A 13,190-nucleotide genomic window follows, 5' to 3' on the forward strand; every position below is an offset into this window, starting at 1 on the left:
TGTGTCGTATTGTATCATGTTGTATCACGTGTCCTCGAGGCGCCAGTTCTACTTGAGGAAGTCCAGCACCCATCGACTCACTTGTTGCTTCGACGCTGTTCATTGCTATGGAACCTCCGAGAAAGAGAAAGTACTCTGCCGTGTGGGATCATTTTGACCTTATATCACCTGATAAGGTAATTTCTTTGTACTTCGTTCCAATTTAAATGGCTGACAAAATCTGTAGTGTATATTTTTATGATCCACAGGTTAAATGTCGTCTGTGTTCAACGGAGTTGTCTTATGCAACCCGAAACACATCATCAATGCTACGGCATTATAAAGCTCGTCATGAAAGAGAAGACAATACACCAGGAATGGATACTGGTGGATTATTATTTTGTAATCTATCACTAATTATTATGGAGGCTAATTACATTCTAAATCAAACTGTTTTTTTTTTTTACTTCAAGCCTCTAGAAAACAGGCCCTCAATCGATGCATTATAAATATGATAATCAAAGATTGCCAACCTTTAAGCATCGTTGAGGACGAGGGATTCAGGGAGATGCTCCAGACTCTTGAGCCATCATACGCAATACCAACCAGAAAGGTACTGTACTATATTTCCATAATATTATATTGACAATATTTCAATGGAATTCTGGATCTGTAATAGACTCTGGTAGAGAAATTATTGGTGGTTTGCTAATAAGAAAGGTACTATATGTCAGAAATTGCACTTATCATTAGGAGTTTCAATTATTATTGTTTGAAGATTTTCTTCTACTTTACAGGCTCTAAAGGAAATGGTTTCTGAGAGATATGCAGCAGAAACCCAGAACATTAAGGAAAAATTACACTCCACCAATGCAATCAGCCTTACAGCAGATATGTGGACTTCAGTAAACATGGAGGCCTACTTGGCTGTGACTGGCCACTTCTTTGACACTGAAAATAAAATGTGCACCACTGTGCTGGGAGTTAAATATTTTCCCAAGAGCCACACAGCAGAGAATATTGCTGAGGTAGGTTTTTTGAAAATATTAATAATGGTATCTGTTGATGTCATGTACTTGTCATATACTCATAGACTTATTTTTTATTTCTGTATTTTTTTAGGTCACACAAGATCTGATTGACAGCTGGGCCATCACAGGGAAGGTTGCACGCTTTGTAACTGATGCCGGGGCAAATATGATCGCGTCTGCAAGACTATTAAAAATCGGGCATAGTCCTTGCATCGCACATACTTTAAATTTGATTGTTAAAAAATCTTGCGATCAAGTGTCAGACCTAACTGATATCCGACATAAAACCAAAAACATCGTCACCTATTTTCGTTCCAGCACTCTTGCCAAGGAAAAGCTGAGTCACGTGCAGCAACAAATGCAAAAACCAATTCTGAAACTCATAAATGAAGTTCCTACACGCTGGAACAGCACATACCAAATGCTGTCAAGAATAGCAAGCCAAAAAGAGCCTGTTTGGGTGAGTCTGGCATCTTTAAAAACACCATTGCCTGCACTTACTGGAGAGGAGCATGACATCATTGCAGAAGTCCTGATTGTGCTTGCCCCTTTTAATGCTGCTACTGTGGAGCTTTCAGAGGAGAAGCGAGTGAGTGGGAGCAAAATAATCCCGATGATGAAAATGCTTCATCATACAATGCAAAAATGTGCTCCATCTCTGGAAACATCAGTTGGAAAAAAACTGCGTCATGAACTCGACAAAAGAGTAACCGAAACCTTGAACAATTATGAATCTTCCAGTCATCTGTCTCTGGCAACCTTATTAGATCCACGATTTAAAGCCCTTGGATTCTTAAATGGGACCAAAATAAATGATGCTGTGAAGAAACTAAAATCTGAATGTGCTGCAGAGATGAGAATTTCTGGGCCACCTTCGGCACCACAGGAAGATCAGCCTGGCCCCTCATCTCATTTGCCAGCATCTTCTATGTCAGGTGTGTATTTATTTATTCAAAATGTTTTCGGGGTGATATATTTACATTTGAAGCTAATCATGTCTTGTTTTACAGACAACCTGTGGCAACAGCTGGACATGGAGGTGGCCCGTACTCGAACAAGTACAAGTGTTGTGGCTGATGCCATGATAGAAGTACAAAGATACCTTTCATCAGCAAACATTCCCAGAACCGAAGATCCACTGGAATACTGGAAATCTCAAAAGAATACCTACCCACACTTATTCAAACTGTCCCAAAAATATCTGTCTACTCCAGCCTCATCAGCTCCTTGTGAACGAATTTTCTCCAAAGCTGGAGAAATTGCATCCAAGAGAAGAAATCGTTTGAGCCCAAACATGCTTCAAAAACTTCTCTTTCTGAATAAAAATGTTTAATGTTATGGAAACTCATTACAAGTGTGCCTTTAGTTATATGCTGCAGTACATTTTTTTAACCACTAGATGGAACCCATACACATACCAATACAGCGTGATACAGCGTCGACACAGTAGGGGGAATGTGTGACACGCACACTGAGGTATCATCTGCACATCACTGGCGTGCACCCCAACTCTGAAAAGACAGCAGCAATGGAGCCCCGATTTGATGAGTCACCATGGCAACAGGGAAGCAAAAGGCTGCGTTTTTGAACTGGAAATTTTTAAACGTGCTCATAGGCAAGTTTGAGCAGTTTTAAGAAAGAAGTGCAACCACCGTGCAGCTGCAAAAGAGAGGGAGACGGCGTGGAAACATTGCTGCCCGGGTCAATGCATAAGTTAAATTGTAGTCCTTCGTAATCATAATACTACAGAGAATAACTGTCCTGAATGGTAGAATATATCAGTTATTCATTTAGGTGAATCCTGCGGGGAGAAGTGCACGTGGGCGCTTAAAGATGAAATATAAAACATTGTTCAAACAGGTAAGACCTCGGCATTATTTCATGGAGGTACTTCATGTTGATCATGTTTTTCATGTAAAGTAGCCTAAATATAGTGGGCTGTTTGACTGTGCAGTTGTTTATAGCCACACATAGCCTAAATGTCTGCATCCATATCCAGTTCTGTTAAATCATTAACCTTATTAAACTAACAGAAACTTCTGCTCAGCCAACAGAAAGAAAGCAGATGCCTGTAAAATGGGTGGTATAAAAGGGTCATGGATGCGTATATGTCACATGGACTTGCACAGCTTCAAGTAACTTTTACCAGCAGTCAAAAGACTTGGTTCCACTTAAAAAAAAAAAAAAATGCACAAATGCAGTGAGCAATGAAGGAAATTTATTTCCTAAATTTTAAAAAACAACAACACAAGATACAATAACTTCTTAAAAAGAAAGAGACTAAAATCCTATTAAAACAGTCCCGTTGGGGGCAACAGAGCACACTGGTTCTTTTTGAGGCTATGCTTATCTTGGCCGGTGCAATAGTCCTTTTAAGGGACTTCTCTCCGGGGGACAGGCGACCGAGGTCGATGAGTGACGTGCAAGCACACTTCCTCCTTGGCCTCCGTACCTCCGAGTCCTCCTCACGGCTGGTCCGACGTATGCAGGCTAGGGACGGACGGACGGACGGACGGACGGACGGACGGACGCACCACGACACGCACGCACACACACACAGCACACACACACACACACACACACACACACACACACACACACACACACACACACACACACACACACCACACACACACACACACACACACACACACTCCACTTTGTTCCCCGTCTGTCTCCAGTTCTTCTCACGGCCGCCCTGTTACTTCCTCTCCTTTGTTTTCCCCCTGTGCCCTCCTTTCTTGCACATGTGTCCCTCTTTTCTTCATCAGCTCAGGTAGCTCTGTCCAATCAATCGCAGTCTCCACTAATCAGTGCCAGCTGTATTCACTAATTACAACTCACAAAAAGAAAGATCACTCCACCCAGTAAACATGCACACTCAAAATAAACCCGTGCAACTAAATAGAAACATAACAAAATGACCACTGCAAACAAAACCATGCAACTATAAAATAAAAATAAACAATTAAAATGACCCCTCCAAACCATGCAACTAAAATACAAACTCAATAACAAAAATACAACTGGTACTGTGACATATACATATATATATATACACTGCTCAAAGAAATTAAGGAACACTTTGAAAATACATCATATTTCAATACGGGGGAAAAAACTAACTGGATATTAGCATTGATATGGACTGGATATGTTTAGGAATGAAAGTGCCACATTGTTGATGGGAATGAAATTATCAACCCCCAGGAGGGCTAAATTCAAGACACCCCAAATCAAAGTGAAAAACTATGTGGGCAGGCTAGTCCATCTTGCCTTGAATTCCTTGGCAGCAACTTCAAAATGTTGTTCAGTAGTTTGTATGGCCTCCATGTTGCTTGTATGCATGACTGACGATGCCGGGACAAGCTCTGAAATGAGACGACAGATGGTGTCCTGGGGGTATCTCCTCCAGAACTGGACCAGGGCATCGCTGAGCTCCTGGACAGAGGAGCAACCTGATGGTGTCAGATGGAACAAAACATAATGTTCCAAAGGTGTTCTATTGGATTCAGGTCAGGTGAGCATGGGGGCCAGCTAATGGTATCAGTTCCTTCATCTTCCAGGAACTGCATGAGTTCTCTTACCACAAAAAGACTGGGCATTGTCGTGTACCAGAAGGAATCCAGGACCACTGCACCATGTAGGGTCTGACAATGGGTCAAGGATTTCATCCTGATACCTAATGGCAGTCAGAATGCCATTGTCCCAGCCTGTAGAGGTCTGTGCGTCCCTCCATGGATATGCCTCCCCACACCATCACTGACCCACCACCACCAACCAGTCATGCTGAACAATGTTACAGGCAGCATAACGTTCTCCACGGCTTCTCCAGACCCTTTTATGCCTATCACATGCACTCAGGGTGAACTTGCTCTCATCTTTGAAAAGCACAGGGCACAAGTGGTGAACTTGCAATTCCTGTGTTCGATGGCAAATGCCAGCCGAGCTCCACAGTGCTGGTCAGCGAGCACAGCGAGCACTAGAGGACGTTGGGCCCTCAGACCGCTCTCATTAAATCGCTTTCTGATTGTTTGATCAGAGACATTCACACCAGTGGTCTGCTGGAGGTCATCTTGCAGAGCTATTGCAGTGTTCATCCTGTTCCTCCTTGCACAAAGGAGCAGATACCTGTCCTGCTGATCAGTTGAGGACCTTCAACAGCCCTGTCAAGCTCTCCCAGACTAACTGCCTGTCTCCTGGAATCTCCTCCATGCGCTTGAGAATGTGCTGGGAGACGCAGCAAACCTTCTGGCAATGGCACGCATTGATGTGCCATCCTGGAGGAGTTGGACTGTCTGTGGAACCTCTGTAGGGTCCAGGTATCGCCTCATGCTACCAGAAGTAGCATGAAACTGAACTCTCTCTTTAATTTGTAGGAAATAAAGAAGACCAAATGAAATGTGTATCATGTCTTTATTGCTGTGGTTGTTAGGAATGGTGGATGTGGAGAACCAGACGCAGACATCACTGACAAAACACGAGGCATTATTAAAAGGAATTTATTAACAAATCAAAAAACCTATTACAACAGAAAACGAGACTGAAGTGGACAAAACAAAACTTGACAGCAAGCTAAACGGCAAACTAAAGGTGACAAAAAACTAACTTAGACAAAGGCAAAAACGGCTACACTAAAAGGTACTTGCACAAGGAGAATGAACGACAAACCAAGAGCAAACGAGGTCCAACAAGTCGAGTCAAAAGAGGTTAATCCAGAAGGGGTGAAAAATGACAAAGTCCAACAACTGATATAACCCAGCGGTGGAGGTAAGTGGGGGAGTGAAGATAGAACTGTATGGATATCCAACTATGCACCAGCAAAGACTGAGGGGAATGGCAGAGCTTAAATAACAGGGAGGAAACCAGATGGATTGCATTGAACTAATTACAACAGGTGAGGGTGATGAGCTAATGAGATGACAGAGCCAGGGGACGAGCGAGTGGAAGAGAGACAGAAGGTGAAAACACAGCCAGAGGGAGACAGAGAGACAAGCCAAAAACACACACTAAAGGGCAACAACACTGAGGGAAACCAACAGACTTAGATTAAGCAAAACAACAGAATCAAAAAGGTTAAATTCAAACTAAAGGTGGAAAAAGGAACAAAGAGCAGCAATAGGACAGAATCCTGACAGTGGGTGGTGATGAATGGTGACTTAAACTCTAAAGTGATAATTGCATACGGTGTCTCTGACTGCTCTGCTGTCCTGGATAGCTGCAGGTGGATGGGGTCATCATCCTGGGTCTTCAGTCTGTAGGGCAGGGTGTTGCTCTCCTCGAATAGTGGTAATATATTAAGACAGCACATGCCACAGTAATATCACAGGCCCTCTCAGGGGTCACCCTGAGGAGAAGTAGGCTCTGGAAACGGGCTTTCAGCAGGCCTATGGTCATCTCCACCCGGGCTCTGGTCCTGCAGTGAGCCCAGTTGAAGTTCTGTTGGGACCTGGTTCAGGGTCAGGGTATGACATCATCAGCCTGGTTGGCATGTAACCCCTGTCACCCAGCAGAAGGACATCAAACTCTCCTGTAATGTATAGTAGAGTACATTAGAGTATGTAAAGGAGGGAGGCAAGTGAATTATGTTGTGAAATCTTTATGCTGTTAACCACACTGCAGTCTGTTGCTCAGGTTAGACTCTCCATAAATCCTTGGAGTCATGAACAGACCAACACTTGGCCTCCACATTAGAAATGATGTATGCAGCATCACATATGATCTGGACAGTGCAGAGAAATGACAGATGTTGAGCTATGATGCAGTCTTTAACATTTAGAACCGTAGTCAGTCTACTTGTAAGCCTACCTGCACATTTATGCTGTGAATGGACTTCCTATTCATGATGTGAGGGAGCTGTGATGGGGATGTGTGTGCATCTATGCAGCCAATCACAGTGGAATCCTAAAAGAAATTAAATGACTAATCCCAGTCTGAGGTTTCAGCACAATGTCATTAACAGAATATGATTTAAAATTAATTTAACAGATCTCTACAGTCATTCACCTGCAAATCCTGTGAAACTCCTCCTTGATACTCTGACAGTTTATGTCCAGGAAAACCACAATGAATGAGTAAAGCCGTTTCATGGCCAGCAACACTTTCCTGACCGTCCTCCATACAGTTGTCTTACTGAAGTGCTCTGCATCTCCGACATATTATTATAATAAAAACTTCCCATTTGCAAAGAACCGCAGCGCAACACACAATATCTGCTGGAGTGAGAGCATGACTGCGGCGTGTAATGTAAATGTAAAGGACGGATTAGGTTGTTTATGTAGATTATGGACTTGAAACGATTACAAAATGGTACCCGCTCAAACAGATAACTGTCCGAAATGCAAGAACAGTTCTGAAAACAATGCTACCGACGAATATTTAATTATCTGTGCAGTAATGCTGCTCCTTTATCCACTAGATCATTAATAAAAGCTGTTCTACGCCAAAACTCGCTCACTTACTGAATGAATGAGAAATGAAACGCGTGTGGCTGAAAGAGGGTGGAGACAGGGAGAAACTCGAGGTTTTCCGAGATAAACCTGCTGGCAACCAGGTTCAAGTCATAGAGTCTGTTACTGCGGTAACTGACGAGAGTTTAAGTTACCCCTCTTTGTGAAACAGGCTAGAGTTACCCCTCTGTCTCAGGGTTGAGTTATCTCGGTTCGTGAAACGGAAAACTCTGAGTTTCCCTCATTTCAGGGTTAACAAACTCAGAGTTTTCATAAAACCTGCTTCCGTGAAACAGGCCCCTGATCTGATTTCTACTGAACATCTGTGGGAGGAGCTGCAACATGCAGTCTGGAGAAGACAGCCTTCACACCTGAGACAACTGTAGCAGTTTGCTCACCAGGAGTGGCCATGCGCAGAAGTCCTCATTGAGAGTTACAGAAATCACCCGACTGCAGTGACTGGTTAAAAGGTTGTACAACAAATATTAAGTTAAGGGTACATCATTTTTGTCCAGGCCTGTTTCATATTCATTACAAAGTAATCTACAACAGAAGAGTACGTCTGTCTGTATACACACACACATTATCCCTTGACCAGATTTTCTTTGTATAAAGTTGACTTTAGCACAACGCATCATCCAGCAATGTATTGCACTAAGTAATTTTGGATATTTTGTCTAAATAGATGTGTTTGCTTATGTAATCTGCTCATCATTTCTGGCTTGTTCACTGAAATGTTGAAATCATCAAAATCGTTGCAGATTGTATTTTTTCTTTGTCTGCTAATAGAAAAATCACTTAATTGTTGCAGTTCTGATCAGTTAGTAACATTTAGCTTTATCATAAATTACTGTACAGTATTTTTCTCTTCTAGTATTAATTTCTTAATATACTTAACACTTAACATAATACTTGAGTCGTCAATCAAACACTAATGCACTGTTTCATGTGCTCAGCTGTACATATAATTTATTGCCAAAATTGTGGTTATGCATATGTTGTTCATGTCTTGTGCAAAAATGCCTCAAGTTATTAATATTGGCATTAAATTATTATTTCACAGAGAACTGATATCCTGCCGTTTCTGTTCAGTTGTATCGGGAAGGTTACTGAAACTGACTTGATATGGCACAGTCCCACCTAGAATATTTTTCACCAGCCGCCACTGACTGATACATAATATATTCAAAATCATAACAACTTTATTGTATGCATTATAAAGAAATTTCCATTCCACATATAAAAATCTGCTATAAAAAATAGTGCATTAAAAGACATCACAAACAGACAGACAGGACACACTGAACACATACTCATATACAGCGCCTTCCATAATTATTGACACCCCTGGTTAAGATGTGTTCTTTAGCTTCCAATAAATTCAGTTTTTAAAAAAATAATAAAGGTCCACAATGAAAAAAAAGAGCAAAATCAAACCTTTAATTCAAGTGCATTTATTCAGTGGGGGAAAAAAAAATCACATATTAAGAAATCATTCTTTTACATCAAATCATGTGTGCCACAATTACTAGCACGACTGATGTGAATACTTTGTACAACCCCTTTTGCCAACTAACCAGCACCTAATCTTCTATTATAATGCATTTTTCAACTATTTTCAATGTGAGAGTATGCTTCTGCAATAAAAACTGAATTTATTTTAAGGTTTTCAACACATCTTAACCAGGGGAGCCAATAATTATGGAGGGCACTGTATGTAGAAGACTGAGGAGCAGAACATTCCAGAGCAACACACAGAGACTCCAGAGGCCTTTTCCCAAAGCTGTAAATTTGAACCACTCACAGCTCTGTTCGAGACAACAGGATACCTCTGACTTCCACCAGAATCTAATCTAAATCTACAGCATCAACTGTTAGGAAAACCACACCTCTGCAGAAGCGGATTAAGCTTCTGACCTTCTGATCACCCTAGCTAACACACAGAATTTAGTGTGCAGGAATGAGCTGAACAGTTTATAAATCAGAACATTAAAGCTCATGTCCGGAGTTTCCGTTTGTTTTCAATTTATGTATCATTGTTTAACAAAGCTCAAATGTGTTAGTCTAGTTCGATACTATAATATAATGTTAGTATGACGCGATAATTTTATTTATTCATGAGCTCCGCCTTCCTCTCATAGACCCCCATGTTATTCCAAAAGCGCCGGTCGGCAGCTAGCCAATCAAGCTCGAGCTTCTGCTTTGTCATGCTGTCAATCAACGTGCACAGCAAGCACGCCCATGCAGAGGCTTTGCTTGTGGAAGAGAGAGCATCATGGATCAGCAACTTCCAGAAAAGTCACCAATCCCACGGCTTGTCAGGCCAAGCAGTTCTACATCTACTTCTGAAAAAGTAAGCCAATAAAAAGTCCGGGGACAAAGCTTCTCGACAAACGTCTTCGTGATCGCCATCGGATTTATCTTGGTGATTCCTTTCAACGGTGGCGTGACTTTCGCATGTTGAAGGGGATCAAAACGGATGCAGCCTTGGCAACATTTCTTTTGAACAGGTAAGATGTACAAATTATCAGTGAAATGTGAGAATGTAAGTTTGATAAACAGTGAAAATATTGACATTTAGGACTAACGTGAACAATGTCAGCGTATCTATAGCTAACTATAACGTTAGCTAAGTTCAGTTCTTTATTGTGTACTAAACAAACTGAACAGAACTGGTGCCTCTAAACAGATGTACATACTGAGAACCATACACAAAAGCTCAGTATACGGAGTGGCTTCTACACGTAATTGGCAGACTACAAAAGTGGAGCCTCAGTCTCCACTGACATATAGGGCTCCACACAAAACTAAAGCCGCCAACATAAAGGTCAAAGTTGTCTGTGCACAACCACAAGTGCTTTCAGACCGAAAGACCACACAGAACAGTGATACAAAGCCACAATACACAAAGAGAGCACCAGGGTGGACTGGACAAAGTACCAGACACCAAGACTGATGGTATGGTGGGGTCTTTATAGTCGGCAGGTGTGGTGCCTGGCTGCCTCTGGCTGATTGAAGGAGGAGGAGCTGGAGGGTGGCCCAATCAGGACGGCCGGAGGGCGGGGAGAACCAGATGAAAGTGCAGGTTGTCATCAGCTTCGTCGTCAGCTGAAAACGGCTGGCAGCTGGGGCTCCAAAGCTCTGCACAAAGCCCCAGCTGAACCCACACACAAATTACTCCCAAACAAAGGCCCTACAAAACACCACCTCAAAACAAGACGGCACACCAATACTGGTGGCCGTAACACCCCTCCCCTTAAAATACAAACCCCCAGGTTTGTACACACAAAAAAACCATCACCAATCACCTCAAACCAATTATCCACCACCAAACACCAAAATCAAATAACCTGCTAAGCAATGAAATCACCTTACCTGTAAAGCTGCGGGACCCCTAGAAAATCCTGGACCCCTAGTAATCCGGACCCTTAGTTATCCCGGATGAGCCCCCACTTGTTCCGATCCAACTTCTAGGGGCTGGCTGGATGCAACAAAATAACCAGATTGTGTTGGTTTAGGTTAAGGGATTTATTGCTTAGTAGTAAAAGGAACGGAAGAGTGACAATAAAACACAAGACGAGTGGGTGTTGCCAACACAAAGAACGGAATAAAACATAACGAAGGCTAACAGAGTTTGTAACTGATGTCACTCTCGTAATAACAGATGCATCTGACTTTTGTGTAACAGGATGACTTTATTCTGTAATCACAGAAAATAACAGTTTTGTGTCAGTAGTGGTTTCTCTGCTTGACCAACGGCAGACAGCTTGGCTGAACTGAGCTTCTTCTTTACTTATTACTAAGCTGATGATCCTTTAGTAATTCCACAGTAATTTACACAGTCTCTGTTACATTTTGCTTTCAAACAGAAATACATGGAAAACAATGAACTTGGCAAATACCAATAAATTCACAACTTCAGTCTTTTTGTAACTATTTGCAGTACTGGACATGTTTCTCAAATATAGATGTCATTTACACCAGATAATAAATCATTTACAAACAGAAAAGTTGCCTAACGTTTATCCATAACGCAGCGGAGATGCTAACGAGTTAGCGTTAAGCTAGCGCCAGTTCGGGACAACTTTAAACACTCATAAAGATGATCAAATCTACTTTAGACACATCAAACTTTAACCTGAACATGAAAAAACGTCATATGATGTTCGCTATATAATGCTTGTGCACTCAACTCACCTGTAATCACAGAAAATAACAGTTTTGTGTCAGTAGTGGTTTCTCTGCTTGACCAACGGCAGACAGCTTGGCTGAACTGAGCTTCTTCGCGTGTGCTCGCATGGTCAGTCTGTTTATCCACTACTGCCAGCTACTGGCGAAACTCGTTATTACACCAGAAATTACTTTAACACAAACAGGTGAATGTGGGTGAGTGATCAACGATTTAAACAGCATAAACAATGTATTATTAAACATAAAAAAATATTGGGGGATGTCTTTTTAATAGTCTATAAGTCCTGGGTGCCACACTGAGCTAAACACAAAGAAAACAACTAAACTTCCTAGCCAAACCAAACTACAGAAGCAACACCCACCACCAGAAACAAAAACTAATACAAAAGGTGTACTAAACAAATTGAACAGAACTGGTGCCTCTAAACAGATGTACATACTGAGCGCCATACACAAAAGCTCAGTATATGGAGTGGCTTCTACACGTAATTGGCAGACTACAAAAGTGGAGCCTCAGTCTCCACTGACATATAGGGCTCCACACAAAACTAAAGCCGCCAACATAAAGGTCAAAGTTGTCTGTGCACAACCACAAGTGCTTTCAGACCGAAAGACCACACAGAACAGTGATACAAAGCCACAATACACAAAGAGAGCACCAGGGTGGACTGGACAAAGTACCAGCCACCAAGACTGATGGTATGGTGGGGTCTTTATAGTCGGCAGGTGTGGTGCCTGGCTGCCTCTAGCTGATTGAAGGAGGAGGAGCTGGAGGGTGGCCCAATCAGGACGGCCGGAGGGCGGAGAGAACCAGACGAAAGTGCAGGTTGTCATCAGCTTCTTCGTCAGCTGAAAACGGCTGGCAGCTGGGGCTCCAAAAGCTCTGCACAAAGCCCCAGCTGAACCCACACACAAATTACTCCCAAACAAAGGCCCTACAAAACACCACCTCAAAACAAGACGGCACACCAATACTGGTGGCCGTAACAGATACTAAGTGTATGTAACAATAACTCAAGTGAAACTTTACTGTCTATATTTTATTTTAAACACAATAAGGAAACAGCCAAACTAACAAGGTTTATTCCCATTATAATTACAGTGCACGGAGGTCGTTCCACAGATGCCGGGCAAGACGTAGCACTCCTTCCTCCAGAATGAAGGCCTGCATATGTGGCATGGTGGAAATGCAGAGCAGTGGATGCTGCTGGCATCACTTTTTTTCAATGTCTGTGGGCATTTCCCTGCAATTGGTGCATACACACCATGAAGGCTGACGTTCACCTTCACTTTCTCTGGCAGCAGGTCCAGCCTCAAGCAGAACATCAAAAATAACTCCTGGCTCTCGTTCCAAAACACGTTGCAGGACATTCTGGGCTTGTTGTTGGCTTAGATTGTTGATGTTTTCCTAAAAAAGAGAAATAAAGTTGTAATGTACAAATACAAAATGACACATTGTTACATATAATCAGAGGTGAAGTGTACTCAGTTACATATAGGCCTACTGTAGAAACCTTTTGAAGAAATAGTACTTTGAGTA

General features: G+C 42.2%; 1 protein-coding gene across 1 annotated transcript; it reads left to right on the forward strand.

The window, feature by feature from the left end:
* Positions 1–206: 206 nt before the first annotated feature.
* LOC127534568 (zinc finger BED domain-containing protein 4-like) lies at positions 207–2,358 on the forward strand. The gene is made up of 5 exons (XM_051950139.1): positions 207–366; positions 453–592; positions 777–1,007; positions 1,102–1,945; positions 2,021–2,358. Exons 1-5 carry the CDS (start codon positions 207–209, stop codon positions 2,341–2,343), a joined length of 1,698 nt encoding a protein of 565 aa, XP_051806099.1. The 3' UTR covers positions 2,344–2,358.
* The last annotated feature ends 10,832 nt before the right edge of the window (positions 2,359–13,190 follow it).

This window comes from Acanthochromis polyacanthus, chromosome 6 (assembly GCF_021347895.1).
Source record: "Acanthochromis polyacanthus isolate Apoly-LR-REF ecotype Palm Island chromosome 6, KAUST_Apoly_ChrSc, whole genome shotgun sequence".
Taxonomy (NCBI): Eukaryota; Metazoa; Chordata; class Actinopteri; family Pomacentridae; genus Acanthochromis; species Acanthochromis polyacanthus.

Coding starts and splice junctions, on each gene's coding strand:
- LOC127534568 (XM_051950139.1), top strand. CDS start 207: ATGGCTGACAAAATCTGTAGTGTATATTTTTATGATCCACAGGTTAAA. Junction 367..452: donor TACACCAGGAATGGATACTG/GTGGATTATTAT, acceptor TTTTACTTCAAG/CCTCTAGAAAACAGGCCCTC. Junction 593..776: donor ACGCAATACCAACCAGAAAG/GTACTGTACTAT, acceptor TCTACTTTACAG/GCTCTAAAGGAAATGGTTTC.